At 37.8% G+C, this 15786-nt stretch overlaps 1 protein-coding gene across 2 annotated transcripts in view; it reads left to right on the top strand.

Moving 5' to 3' along the window:
- The window catches only part of OGDHL (oxoglutarate dehydrogenase L), a 108258-nt gene that overhangs the window by 17199 nt on the left and 75273 nt on the right, over positions 1-15786 (top strand). For both annotated transcript variants that reach the window (XM_034776954.1, XM_034776955.1), the window contains exon 3: positions 6683-6874. In XM_034776954.1, coding sequence (XP_034632845.1) covers positions 6683-6874 — 192 coding nt within the window. The remainder of the gene's footprint in view (positions 1-6682; positions 6875-15786) is intronic.

The raw sequence follows: 15786 nt of genomic DNA, 5'->3' as shown, positions 1-15786 counted from the left end.
AAAAGAGAGACTGTGTTGTATGAATGTGATACTAAAAAGTAAGTTGAAGGAATCATGTTCTAAGGCTTTATTGTGCCTTCTTTTCATGATAGGACAAACTACATTTTAGTAGAACACGGAAATAGGCTTTTTAGAATAAAACTGCTTTAGATTTTTCTGGAGTGATGCTAGAATATAAAATGGCAAGTAGCCTACATTTTTATGTATGTTGATACTACTTACCGTAAAGCAGTAGATAAGAAAACACTGTCATTGAATCATTTGAACTGTGTTTATCCTATCCTATCTCCTAGAACTGGAAGGGACCTTGAAAGGTCATCGAGTCCAGCCCCCTGCCTTCACTAGCAGGACCAAGTACTGATTTTTGCCCCAGATCCCCAAGTGGCCCCCTCAAGGATTGAACTCACAACCCTGGGTTTAGCAGGCCAATGCTCAAACCACTGAGCTATCCCTCCCCCCCTGTTTATTTGTTTGAGAATAAAAGCACATATTTATTTAATAGATTTGCTGCTTTGGAAAGAAATATTGAAAATACAGGGCACAACAAAACTTATTAAAGGCTTAATTCCTTTTTATATAGCTGCATTTAATGTCATCATTCCGTTGATAGGAAGAAGAGACTATTACTATAACTTAAATAACCAGATCTGTGGTGATACTTTTGTCTTAAAGAATTTTACTCTTTCAATTTGGAATGGCTATGGAACTAGGTGGATCTCAATCCATTCATTACATGGTAAGCTTTATTGGTAGAGACACTGTGATGCACAAGAGCTCCAGAAGACTGCATTCTGATATCTTTCAAGATTGATACTATACAAGTTTCTGAAGGTCTTGATGGATGTGTATCTAGGAAAAACTAATTTTCTTTAGCTAAATGGTGTGTTTTCCCCCTCCCCTCTGATGAAATGTCAAACCTGCTCAACAAATCGATACAGTCAAGAACATCAATAGCAAAAGCGAACTATACCCCCATGTGCCTCATCTGCCTGTATCTTCTGAAGCTATTTCTGAAGTCTTTTGTTGTATTGAATTTGCATAGTGGGAACAGGGACTGTGGTTATAAACCTTAAAAACAGTTGTTAATAATTTCTGAATAGACTTGCCCACCAACAGCCTCAAAGGCCATTTGTCTAGAGCCATATTATTTCATTCCTTGTAGGTCTGCCCTGTAATATACTGTTTTTATATCTAAATGTAAAACCTTGTGAGAGACAAGACGGTAAAAGTTAAATTTGTCCCCTCCATGACTGTAACTTTGAATTTATGAACATCGAATGTCAAATATACTGTGAAAATTAGAAACATGAACTAATAAGCTGTTTGAAATTTCTTAATTTTAATGACCATTCAGAAAGGACACTAATAATAAGGTAGCATAATACAGCATTTCTCACTACATGAAACTTGAAGAGTAACATTCAGTGTACTCTAATGTGTGAATCTTTAACGTTCCTTTCTGTGTAACTATATGGAAGTACTCTTTCAGGAAACCTTTCTTAATACAAGTGTGATTACGGAGTACTTTGGGTGAGCAATCCAGTCTACCAGCTCAACTCCAGTCATCTAGAATCTACTAACTATGTACTCTGAAGATCTAGTTTCGGTATCCTGCTGAAACTTTCTTGGATAAAGAGATTGTCATCACAAAGTCAAATTGGTTGTGTTGTGTCTGATTTGAAGCAATGCATTACGTGATAACTATGTTTTAAAAAAAGTTCAAATAACCCAAATACCTGTCTGGATTTTGTTGTTTAAATTGTTTGGATAGGGTTTAGTTAGGTGGGGATTAATCAAATGGGATTGGATGCTAACTAATCAATGGGATTTAGTGAAGTTAAGCATGTACATAAGTGTTTGCAAGATCAGGGCCTAGGTCTTTAACATTGACATGGAATCATTTATAGGGAATTTGAATTTCAAATGGGTAGTATCCCATGAATTATAGGAATAACCTTCTACTCTGATGTATGTGGTATCACTCTAGAGACATGCACTTCCAAGACCCAAGGCAGTATCCCGTCTCAGATTTCCTACACTAGAGTCAGAATAACTTTAAGATATTAGTAAAATGTGGACTCAGTACTACACTGGAATAGTCATACAGTTTTAGTACCTATCCTAAGATACAGTGGAGGCCCAGCATTCAAGCATTAAATGCAGATGTTCAACCTATCTACTTGTACCCACACCTAATTGATGGGGAAGCACAGAACCTCTTTTTCAGACTTCAGAATAGTTTTTGAAGGATTTCCATCTCTTGGGTTCAAATATTCCCGTATGCAGGAAAAATGTGGGGTGGGGGAGGAGGGGAGATGACGAGCAACTGAATTCCCACTAAAATATTTCTCCTCCCCGCAAAATGAGGTGTGTATCAAGCTGTTGGGCATTGCGTGGGAGGCTGTGTTGTAGAGAAGGAGCTTCTACATAACCAGCAGCATCAATGAACATCAGATGGGAAAACTCCTAATGGACTAAATATAAATCCTGAATAAATAGATGGTGACAGTCTGTGTGGCACCATTTTTGAAGGTACAGGTGTTTGACAATATGCCCCTAGGTACAAGTACCCTGCTGGGGAGAATTCTATGGCCAGTGACATCTGGTTGAAAGACTAGCTCATTTCCCCTGGTTTCTCTGAATCCTGTGCATTTCAGAAAGAAACTTTTAATAATGAATTAAAAACTCCAAAACTACCGAGTTAGTTGACAAAATATGACTCTGTAAGAAGTCTGAATTTCCCTAGGTAAATGGGATGGCTAAAGGGGGAGAAAAGTGAAGGGACATTGCAGCTCAGCAATAGTGCAATTGACTGTGTGCTCAAGAAGAGTTAATGTTGAGACTACAAACCGAATTCCTCTTGTGAATGAATAAGCTTCTAAAAGTAGTGGGTTATTGCTACTAGCTTAAAATGAGCATGAATACCAAATAACTTCAAGAAAAAATCATATGGGGGGGAGAGGAGGAAGGTATCCATCCTGCTTTTGCTTAGCCAAAGTGGTGCATTTAAAACCTATCCGGTGGCTGGAGATGAAACAAAGCATTCTAAGGAATTAGAAGTGTTTTGCTTCAAGTTTAATGGGTGTGGATGGGGGATGGAGGGAATAGAGGAGCCCAGTCTGTTTGGTTAACAAGCTGCTCTGATTTATGCCAGTTCAGAGCCATGTGTATACAGTGCAGAACTTTCAGTCACTCAGGCTCCCTGGAACAATACAGCGAAGCAACTACATAGTAGAGAACACAATCCTGTAAGTTGTTTGCAAATAGCTTTAAAATTAATGTAAATAAGAATAAAGAACACCAGAGACTCTAGAGCCTAGAGGCTCTTAAAACACCCAATCTAAACCACAATAACACTGTCAGCTCCAGCCACTGAAATAATTCCTGGTCCTAGAATTTCAGTGTTTCACAAATATCAAATAAATCCCAGTGAGTTGGGAAACAGTATTGCCATTTTACAGATGGGAATGCTCAGGCACAGAGGGATTGTATGGGTTACCCAATTTGTGTCAGACCCAAGAATGGAACCCTACTGACACATGGGCCTGGGCCGCCATATGTAGGGAGGGAACTTGGTTACTGTTGTGTGTACTTGCACCAGTGGAGGCCCCCTTCCTCTCCAAGGGTACCATGAAAAGAGAATAGCTGTACCTTGCATTTGGAGCCTCTTGGAGCACTGTGGGCTGAGGCTAGCTTGGAATATGCTAATTCAGTGCATCCTGGGTGCCCTGTCCTGTCATCTTTCCTGTCAGCATGACCCACTTTTGGGACTGTATTGGCTGGGCCCCACTGGGCAGACTTTCTACCTCTGGTTACTGCACCCTTGGTTACAACGGACAATCAAATCCATTAGCTGTAAAAGAGTTTAGAGATCCTGTCTCCAACTTAGTCAATATTATTCTGACTTTCTGTAGCCCATGTGTTTGGGCTCTGGTTCCACTAGGGAAAAACGAAGTCGTTCTAACTTTTCAGGGTTTTTCTTTAAATAAAGATTAACAGTTGGCCTAGTGAGACTGCATCGCAATTAAATTCTACATCATGGCATTTACCTTCTACTGTATCTGAAAATACTATCTATTTGAAAGCAATCACAATTGTCCTTTTTGGTTTCCAGTAATGTTGTTACGTCATCTTCCTATTTCAACAATGAGGACAAGTTGTGTGGTAGTTCTATATCTGACAAAAGGTTTAAAATGTGATGGCTGATGTCATATTTTGCTGCAAGGGTTCAGTATAGAAGGGTTTTTCTGATGGTGATTTTTTTTTTTTTTTTAAGCGGTCAGGTTCTAATTAGGCATTTGTTTAATTAAATTCATTTTTGTTTTAAAATTTTAAAACAAAAATCTTGCCATAGAATCTCTCCAGTTTGGCTAGCTCAAGGGGGAAAGAGGGAAGTATTAACAATTTTTTTCCAATCCAGTGATGGAAATCAGAGGTGGAACAGATTTACTAGGCAACCCCTGATGATGCAGGATTGTTCTTGTTTTTTGTTTTGTTTTTGTTTTTATTTTTTTGTCCTGTTGTTCTGCTGTCCACTTCTGTCATCATCAAAGCATTTAATGATGTGCGGCAACATGTGTGTTTAGAAGAGCAACACTCTCCTCCGAAACGATACAGCTCAGAACCTGGGTGATGATGGAAAAAGAAGGGGATTGTTGTCTTGGTTTTTTTTCTTATTCATTGTATTACATTTAAGCCAGCATTTGTGTTGTACTTCACGGAGTTTGTATGTCTTGCCTGAGAAATAAATATAACACCAGAGAAGGGATTAGCTCCAGGCTTGTTAATTTTAGGGGGAACTGGATATTATGACTTAAATTCAAATGCTTATGATTAATCTGGAGACATTTGAATAGGATTAACTGATACAAATAGGTGGATCTTTTGTTTGTGACATTTTGACTTTTGAAATGAGTATCCTCGTAAATTATGCGTCACAGCCACTTACATAACCTTGAAATCACAGCCCTGAAGTCTGGTTGACTGTAATATCTTGAGATGCTGAAGAAAAGAGCCTAATCCTGAACTCATTCAGACAAAACTCTAAATGTAGTTGATAAGATCTCTGCTTGAGTGAACAGCTCAAGGATTGGGCCTGAAGAGAAGACTACTGGAGTATCCAAAAACCCTTATAATATAATTAAAGAAACCTGCCTGTTTTATTAATCAAGGCTTTCAGATTTAAAGCTTATAGATGCAATAATAGAACTCTCCTGGTTATATATCTAATGTTTGCCTGCATTAACATCATAGGTAAATGGATTGGATGGATAATGTTATGCTTTTAGCAATGTTGCACTTTAGATTTCTCTAAAATAGCAAACTCATCTTCCCCCTGCAAAAAAAACGTATACTATTTGACTTGCCCGTCTGACAAGTCATCTTTATCTGTATGGTTAGCAAGCTGGAATTTATTTTTCATTCTTCAGTGACATAATGGAAAGCTCTATAGCATGGCAGAAGTAAAAACCCTAGAAATCAAACAGCAATAATAATTTACATTAAGCTGGTACCATGGAGTTGCCACAGAACATGAGGGAGAGAGGGGATACATTGCAGTGTATATGTACTCTTGTCTGAAATTGTGGCACAAAATGCATGTGGCGGCCAAAGATCTGTCAAAGGGAACTCACAAAACTGGGCGATTGGGGCAACAAAATGGCAGATGAAATTCAGTGTTTGATAAATGCAAAGTAATGCATATTGCAAAACGTAATCCCAACTCTATATACAAAATTATGGGGACTAAATTAGCAGTCACCACTCAAGAAAGAGATTTTGGAGTCATTGTGGATAGTTCTCTGAAAAACATGCACTCAGTATGCAGCGGCAGTCGAAAAAGCTAATAATGTTAGGCACTATTAGGAAAGGGATAGATAAGACTGTAAATATCATAATGCCACTGAATAAATCCCTGGTACACCCAAATGAATACTGCGTGCAGTTCTTGTCACCTCATTTCAAAAAAGATATATTAGAAATGGGAAAAATACAGAGAAGGACAACAAAAATTATTAGTATGGAACAACTTCCATATGAGGAGAGATTAAAAAGTCCGGGACTTTTCAGTTTGGAAAAGAGACAACTAAGAGGCGATATGATAGAGGTCTATAAAATCATGAATGGTGTGGAGAAAGTGAATAAGGAAGTGTTATTTACCCCTTTGCCTAACACAAGAGTCCCAGGGATCACCCAATGAAATTAATAGCAGATTTAAAACAAACTTCTTTCCACAACGCACAGTCAACCTGTAGAACTCAATGCTTGGGAATGTTGTGAAGGCCAAAAGTATAATTGGGTTAAAAAAAAAAATTAGAAAAGTTCACGGAGGATAGGTCCATCAATGGCTATTAGCCAAGATGGTCAGGGATGCAACCCCATGCTCTGGGTGTCCCAAAACCTTTGACTGCCAGATGCTGGGACTGGACAACAGGGCATGGATCAGTTTAGTTGCCCTGTTCTGTTTATTCCCTCTGAAGCATCTGGCATTGGCCACTGTCAGAAAACAGGATACTGGGCTAGATGGACCATTGGTCTGACCTAGTATGGCCATTCTTATGTTGCCACATTCACTGTCACGTGGAAAGTTACTGCTTTGAATCATGGGTTTTATTTGATCTAATCAATTTTCTTCCTTCCTTTCCTTTTTCTGTTCATCCCTCTTCTCTGCAACCTTGTCCAGTCTTGGGATTTGTTTTTCCGAAATGCTAACGCTGGGGCTCCTCCTGGTCAAGCTTACCAGACGCACTTACCAGATCTTTCGAAAAGCAGAGCGGCGTTGTTTCAGAGTCATGGATTGGCAAAGACCCCAGGTAAAGCTGAAAAACTGGTTGAGGACCACTTGGCTGTACAGTCATTGATCAGAGCATATCAAGTAAGTGTACTATTGCTACTTAGCATTATATGGGGGAGGGAGTTTCCTTTTAAAAGCACTTTGCAAATATTAACTGATTGCTTTCTTGTGTTTCCCCTGTCTGTGTTTTTCCATCTGTTTTATGCCTAAATTGTAAACTCTTTGGTGCAGGTACTGTCTTTTTATACTGTTTGTACAGTGTGTAGCTCAGTGAGGTTCAGGTCTATAATGGGGTCCCTAAGTGGTACTGCAATACATATTGATTCTCATAACATTTTCAAGAGACCGATAACTTTATCCCAGTTGTCCAGACTGGAACACACAGAGGTTAAGTGACAGTACCGCAAAGGGTATCCATATCAGAGCAGGGACAGTTGAATTTATCTTGGTTCTTTTATTTCACGTATCGCTGTGGAACTGGAGCACCTCTAGGGTTTTGCCTCTTCACCAAAACAGCTGATCCTCCGCTCTACCTGCTCATCTAACTCCATCCAGATGGAGAACTGAGTCAGAATAAAGAAATGTTCTGAAATCCAGCTTTTTCGCTTGAGCAGATTTTTCCTGTGTAATAAGTGATAATACAATCCGTTGCATATTGTGCAGTAGCTTAAACTGTAGCTGAATTAATGTCTTATTTTTTTCATTAAGGTATGTGCAGTGAAATGAAACTCTTCATTGTTCTCCACAATGTGCTTTGCTTTATCTGAATCTGTTTTCAGACAAGGGAAAGCCACTGTGATCTATATCAGTTTTACCTTCTGAGTTCTCTTTCCCTGGAAAAAAGGAAGCAGTACACTTTGAGTGAGCAAATTCAGCAAAATGTGAATCCCAATGACTGTGAATACGAAAGTTGGAGAAAATAGTTTTGTGACTTGTTTAGTTTTTCCCTTTCAGTTCATTCTATGGTGTCATTTGGTTGAGAAGTAGCATCCTTGTCCCGATGCTAAATATGTTTCAGTGTTAAATTAACACATACTACAGTATGGTAAATAGGTGCAAAGACCTATGTAAATAGTCATGTCATAGAAGTCACTTAAATAAAAGTAGTCTATGCAGAAAGCATGGTCAGTTTCACACCGGCCTATTGTTCCTTCACTTGTGTGAAATCTATAGCAAAATTTTGTTGAAGTAGCAGCAAGAATTACAGAACGTTTGGTTGCTTTGATGCTAAAAAAAAAAAAACAGTTGGAAACAAAATACCCAGAGAACACAAATTTTCCTTTATTTGGGACTATATATTTCCTGACTTAATTGATGCAATAGAGGTGTCTTTGTGTGTTGTAGGCATCTCCATGACAAAATAATGAAAGGGTTATTTAAAAGCATTTTGGTGATTATAGATGTATCTAATCCTCTTTATAAATTGCGTTGAAGAGATGCTATCAATTGTAAATGCTTCTCTGTCAGATAATTAAATAAATATAATGGAGAAAGATCTAAAACTTGATTTCTCGGACTTGCTAATTTTGTGCTTTTGTAGTAGACTGCTTTGTGGCTCTTCTATTGGGAAATTCAATAAATGTACTGCTTTTTTCTAATACTGGAGTCTAGATTCTGTGAAGGAGGACTTAATACAAAAGCAGATAGTAATTTATGTTGTTAATCCTTTCACTCCCACTCCCCGCAAAAAACACTAAAATGTTTCCAAGTAAATTTTCTGATTTCTCTCATAATATAGATCAATTATAAGATTCCTTATCTCTCTACAAGGCATAATAAATCTAAAGCACATGCTTCTGATAATCTGCTTAAATTTATGCAAAAACTGTATATGAATATTGATGCAAATTTTGGTTGTGTTACTATACATAGATGTTGACAGGGATGATATCTGTATTGATATTTTTTTATTTTGCTGCTGCCATACTCTGAAACCAATGTGGGGAGAGGGAGAAAGTTTTGAATCTTTGTTGTGATCACCTCAAACTCAGGAGTGCCGCCAGCTTTTCTGACGCCCTAGGCGGCGGAAGGTCCCACCCCGAAATGCCGCCCCCCACAGAGGCGGCGGAAGGTCCCGCTGCCAAAATATCACCGCGGTCACCACCCCCCAAATTGTAGTGCCCTAGGTCACCTAATGGGTTGCGCCGGCCCTGCTCAGACTTCATCCTCCTTTTTCAGAGTCATACTGTATATCCTTCTGTTCTTGATTGGGATTATGTTTACAGTTGAAGCCAAATCGGAGCTAGTGTTTATGTTCTGTAATTACACCCAAATCTTATTCATTGTTTGCCTGAAATTTGAGGCACAAATAGTGGCAATCTCTCAAGAACAGTGAAGTTGGAGATTTTTACTACCTTTGGCTGAAATCTTGCAAGAAACATTATTTCAAGAATTTCAGCCATATATGAACTGAAAAATAGGACTGTTCAAATTTTGGATCTAGTGCAAAATTATTTGATCCTGAGTTTTGAATAGGAGCATTCCTGCCCCAGGTAATTTGAAGGGGCCCATATGAGGTTTTTGTGTTTGCCCTTTAGTGTTTGGGTATTAGTTCTCTACGGGTGACAAACAATTCCATTAAAATGATTGATTAAAATGCCTTACATTGTGATTAATTATAGAACCTTACTTAATATTTACTAAATTACAATGCTATCTTAACCATTAATTTTAATGTAGTTCATGGAAATGCCTCATCACTTGTTCGTTCTTTTCCCTGTAACTATAAATGGGTCTCTAAACTATGCTTTTGTACAGACTGTTCCTAGCATGATTTCCGGGAAACCATGTAGAGTCAGACTGAGCTAATTCAGCTCCTATTTGAATATCTGGTAAAACGGATTTTTAAAACTGGAGTATGATGCATTCTGTTTCTTTAAATGTGTAGTTGAATTTTAACGAAGTTTAAAACCTAGTCATTAAAAAAATGGGTAAATCAGTTTTGAAAAATATGGAACTTGTTCTACAGAACTTTGAAAGATTTGATTTAATCTATGTTGAAATGGAAGTTGAACTTTCTCAGTCATATTATAAATCTTCAGATGCTCATCTTAAAGATGATATCTTCATGGTTGTTTAATTATTTCGAACAATGAGACACTTAATTTTTAAAAATTGATTTTACTCTTACACTGCAATTTTTTTAGTCCAGCGTGAGGTCGCTAATAAATATAACTGTTTACAGCAATAATTTTGCACAATTGTTTCTGCTTGCAAGCTGTGATTCTTTAAAGCTTCATAATTTTAAGGGTCTTGGAATATAATGAACATTACAAAGTTATGAGCTCTTTGCTGGGAAGAGCAAGCTCAAAGATTGAATATGAATGTATATTCTTAAGTGGGGCCAAATATAGCAGTGGTCCTATGTGATGTACATTAGTAAGAAAATGGGTGTAAATTGTAAAGTAATGCAACCTATACCAGTTTATTTAGGAGACTTGCTGTATCTTGGACATTCCCATCAGTTACTATCTGCTGCACCTCTTTACCATTCCCACTCCCCATCACCTATGAGGTGTAAGTTAATCATTTTGCCAAATTGAGGCAGGTAAAACCACTGTACCATTTATGCCTGATGTGTAAATTATATTACCATTCACTTCACTGCACAATTTACCCCAGAGACTACCATTGAAACCTGCATCTGGTTGAGTTTTGTCCTCACTGACACAGCAGATTCTAAACACAGGCTGAACTTTGGTGTGATCTCAAGAAATCAGCTGGGTTCTTTACTTTTTTTTAAAAAAGTAATGAGCACAGTAAGAAAATAAAATGTACAAACAAACTGCTTCCATATCCTCTTCTGTTATATCTTTTATTATTTCAAACAGAGGTTTTCAAGCTACGTTGGGTGGAGTGGTCGAAGCAGCCTGTCCTAGTGGTCTGTAGAATTAAATGTTTTTTTTTTTTTTTTTTTTTAATGAAATGGTCTGCAAAACAAAACAGTTGGGGGAACCCCCTGATTTTTGAAGGCATAGAGTCAATTAAGCTTATTGGAATTGTTGGAATTTTCCTTAATAGGGTGAGGAGGAAACCAATATTTGACAACATTAAAACACCTTTAAAAAGAATTCCCTTCTGTGCATTCACCCTTGCACTAGTATGTAAAGTATTAACTCATTTCATAACACATTGTAAATTTGTATGCATTATTCTTCACACAGCATTCTCACAAATTTTTTTCTATTTCAATAATTTAGCTTATTTTTAGTATTAATATTGAAAACCAGAAACACTGTCAGACTTGTGATTTACATGCGTCCCTAAAAATGTGTCTTGAAATTGTTTTGCCAAGAGTGGCAAATATTATTCAAATGATAAATCTAAGTATGATGCAGAAGTACTTCTTTTGACATTTACTGTCACTGAATGTAATAATTAAATATTTTTTTAGCCAGATGGCTTTTTGTGAGACTTTTACTGTTATACCTCATGTGATTTATGTTATGTTGTCTTGGAATAGCTATCTATTACAGAGATTAATTAACAGAAGATAATTGAAAATGTTAATATCCATAGAAAATTGTTTCCCTTTGCTTTTTATTACTTCCCTCTTTCCTGAGTTTGTGCAGTTGATCAGGATAAAACCTGTAAATGGCAGAAAATAAAAATAATACCCAATGGAAATATATTGAGAGGCTCAATCTTGCAAGCTCTACCTATAGGAAATATTGCTTACTACCATGAGTTCAGATGAGATTACTCGCAGTCATAAGTATTAGGTTTCAGTCAGAAGTGTTTGCTGGATTGGGTCCTGAAGATGAAATCCGGGTCTTAATCAGTGAATTTTATCACTTACTTCAGTGAGATCAGGATATTAGAATATTACCATACCATGTCAGAGACCAGCATGACTTTGGAGAGGTCATCCTAGCCCAGAGGAGGGTGGATATGCTCCATGGTGAAGGAGGGGAGGGAACACTGTTGAGCTAGGAAAATTGCTGTATCCATGTAACTGATCCAGCTGAAAGCACTGGCATCTCCTTGCTTTCAGGAAGTCAGAATCAAAGGGCAGGGAGAGAGAGAGCAGAAGCTGAAATTTTCAGTTTGTGTCTAAACACTATCTCATGAAAACTGGGCACAAAAGGGCACATTTTTCTTTTTTTGCACCATTTTAGCTGATTACAAGAGGATTTCTCTTTACTTTTAAATGGCTCTGGTGAGAATTAAAAATTACTGCAAAACATCTTGTACATCTAAAAATGTATATTTTTTCCCTATTTTATTAGTGGGAGTCCTAGTCAGTTGCGTTCCTGTTTAGAAAGGATACAATGGAGTTTTATCTTCTTGTTCAGTTTTCTACAAAGCCTTTATAAGTGGCAGTCCTGCTGCACTTCATGCATTCCTTGCTTTGAAAGCCTTCTTTCACTTTTTAATTTAATCTAAAGTACTACCAGCATAATAAGCAATTTAGTGTAACATGGCATCCTCGCTGGATCATCAATAGCGGAGATTGAACCTGGGACCTCTGTTCATAAAAGCATGAACCTGTACTGCCTGAGCTAAAAGACTTAGCTCTGTTAGCTCAAAGTCAGTAGCATATTCAAGAACTTCCCATGACTAGAGAGGGACTGCGTAAGCATAATTTACATTTAACTTTTAATACATTTATTGACTCCTGCATCACAGTTCTAGTAACAATTTCCCAGCATCATTACCTCTTGCCCAAAGTCTGGGGGTGGGTTAGTCAGTAGCCAGTTATTAATGGCTCTCATTACAGACTGTGTCAGCTGAATTTCCACACCATTCTTTTGGGCTACTTTTTTTTTCCTGAGAAACTCTATTGCATGCCATTGCCATAAGTTTATATGCATAGGGTAGAGTTTAGAACCTTAATATCCCACTTATTTTGTAGCGAGGGCATGTGTGTATATATATTTTAAACATTGATATAAATAGTATTAATGTAAATGTTGACATAGGGGAACTCTGTGCTATTCCATGGAACTAGCCCTGGAGAGGGGGACTTCTCTTGAAGGACAAGGGGAAAATGTAGTCTCTAAACTTGATTCCAAGGTGACAGGTTTAATCAGCTCTACAATATGCCTAATTTCTGCTGAACCCATGAGCAAGAATCCCAGATTTGCTTGCAAATTATGGCTCTTTCACATGGCAGTTTCCAGACTCATGACTTGTCATATTTAATTTTAAAAATTAAACACAGCCTTGAAGCTCTCAGCCTGATTGGTCCAACCGGTCATATGGGGATCAATTTGTCTTCCTTTTAGCTTCATTTATCATGGGCAATGATTAGAATTCTGGAATCAGAACATGTTTTTTCTATTATTTGGCTCTTTCTTGGGAAAGATGCATGAATGGAGAAGAAGACTTTTTAAAAAATATTTTCTCCCACACTGCTGCAACATTGAACCTGAATTTCTTTGCCACCCTCTCCCCACTATTTGTATCTTGTAAACTAAATCAATGTGAAGTAGCAATTGAAAAAACAAAACATATATGCTATATCAAGCATTTTGTATTGTAATAGACAATGTTACTCTTTTGTGCTTTCAATGAACCATGTGATCATCAAATAGACTTATGAATACTGGGCACTTTATGTGTATGCATATATAGCTGCTGCAGAAATGAAATGCTGAATTTTCCTTTCTGGAGTGTAGAGTTACCTAAACACAGCTAAACACGGATGGAGCTGAAGATTCTGTTCCATCTTGAGCATCAACAGAATTGTTTACTCAGTTCTAATCAAATACCCTTGTGTAACCATTGTAAACAGTGAGGTTGTACAGGTGTCATCAAGAGCGCAATGTGACCTGCAGAACTTTTAATAGCGGTGATGACGCACGACAATTCTGGCTTGATCAATGCTAAATTTACAAGACAGGCAATTGTAGAACGATGTTTTGTTTAGTTTCTTTTCTTTGTAAACAGAGCACGTCATATGGAAAATGATGGCATTTTAACAGTCACTTTTAAGAGTACAACTGCATTTTAAGAAATGTTCACAGTTGCTACCTCTTGAACTAAAATTCTAGTTCAGCCCTTGGTATTATAGTTTATTTTCACTGAAGTTTAGGATACTAGTATATCGAATGAAATTGTAGTCAAGTGACTCATAATTTATCCATTATTTTAAAAAATAAGCTGTGTATGGAAGTTTTATATTAGTACCTGAAAAGGGAAATGAAAAGAATGTCAAATTACTATTACAAAATATATACATGGTTCCTTAAATTTGCCCAGAGCTTTACGGAACATAGATAAATTGTAATCTCTATCAGAAATTGCTGCTTATGTACAATTCAAAAATTAAACTGAAAGGTAAGCAAGATAGAGAGAACATAATTGCTTATGACCCCAGTGTTGAGGTCAGTGTTCATAATAGGGATTATTGGGGTATATATCCAGCAGCAGTACTCCTTATTTTCCGTTCATAGGGCACTACGTTGTGAAAGTTAACACTAGTGGGGTGTGTATCTCCAACTAAATATATACCCCCAAATAAAAACCACAAAACAGAGGACCAAAAAAATGCCACCATGGCCAAATAATGGAGGAAAAAATGGTGGTTAAAGGCATATTTTAAAAATTAATAGTTTGGTCTTACTGAGGGCAATAAAAAGAAGCATAAACTCTGGCAAGTAAAGTGTAAAAGTACAATAAGGCAGGCTAAAAAAGAATCAGAAAAGCAACTAGCTAAGAATGCAAAAAACAAACAGCAAATTTTTTTACATCAGAAGCAGAAAGCCTGACAGTAAGTGGGTGCACTGGACAATTGAGGTGCTGAAGGAGCACACAAGGAAGACAAGCCCATTGCAGAGAAGCTAAATGAATTCTTTGCATCGGTCTTCACTGTAGAGGAGCTGGGGGAGATTCTCACACCCAAACCATTCTTTTTAGGTAACAGATATGAGGAACTGCCCTAGATTGAGAGATCAGTAGAGGAGGTGTTGGAACAATTTGATAAAATAAACAATAAGAAGTCACCAGGACAAGATGGTATTCACCCAAGAGTTCTGAAGGAACTCAAATATGAAATAGCGGAACTACTAACTGTTGTACGTAACCTATCACTTAAATCAGCCTGAGTAACAGATGACTGGTGTGGGGAAAAAGAACTAGGGGGCCTTCCTTTTAATGACCAAAGTGATTCTAAAGGCCCAAATTCAGACCCTCTAACAGAGGATTGTTATGCTGACTGCCTTTATAAAAAGCAGTACAGGCCAGAGCCTGAACAAGACTGAACTGCACAGTTCTCTGCCAAATTTGGTCAAGGGTTATGGCCAGAGGAGGGAGGGGGAGTAAACAATGCAAAAGACCTCTGCACCTAATAACCGCTTTAGCAACATAATAACCGCTTGTTTGGGGGGAGGGATAGCTCAGTGGTTTGAACATTGGCCTGCTAAACCCAGGGTTGTGAGTTCAATCCTTGAGGGGGCCACTTAGGAATCTGGAGCAAAATCAGTACTTGGTCCTGCTAGTGAAGGCAGGGGGCTGGACTCAATGACCTTGCAAGGTCCCTTCCAGTTCTAGGAGATAGGATATCTCCATTAATTAAATTTATGAAATATAATAACCACTTAATATGAAGAAATTGCTTTGCAAAGGCTAACTCCTCCTGTAGTTCCAGCTATCTGCAAATTCAGCCAATCAGATATTTTCTTTGAGCGTCCTGTGTTAACCCCCTATGCCCATAACCATAAAACCCCGGAAAGATGATATGTACTCTAATGAGAAATACCCCTAAATTAGTGCCAAGTAACACCCCTAAAGGAAAACACCAAGTGACCCCTTACCTAATATGTACCCAATTCTCGTAAAATAATAAGGAAGGTACCGGGAATAGGGGGGCTGACCCCAGCTTTAATTTCTCGCAAATGACGTATAATTTGTACTTTGCTTGCGGTTTGACGGAATAAATGCCGCCTGTGTGCGGTCCTATGTGTGTCAGTTCTCGGACTGTCACCCCAACGCGTTTGGTATGTATTGCAATAAATAAAGTCTCGGGCTTGAGTCTGTGAACTAAAATCAAT

Source organism: Trachemys scripta, chromosome 7 (genome assembly GCF_013100865.1).
Source record: "Trachemys scripta elegans isolate TJP31775 chromosome 7, CAS_Tse_1.0, whole genome shotgun sequence".
NCBI lineage: Eukaryota > Metazoa > Chordata > Testudines > Emydidae > Trachemys > Trachemys scripta.
This window is presented reverse-complemented; position numbering and strand designations above follow the sequence as displayed.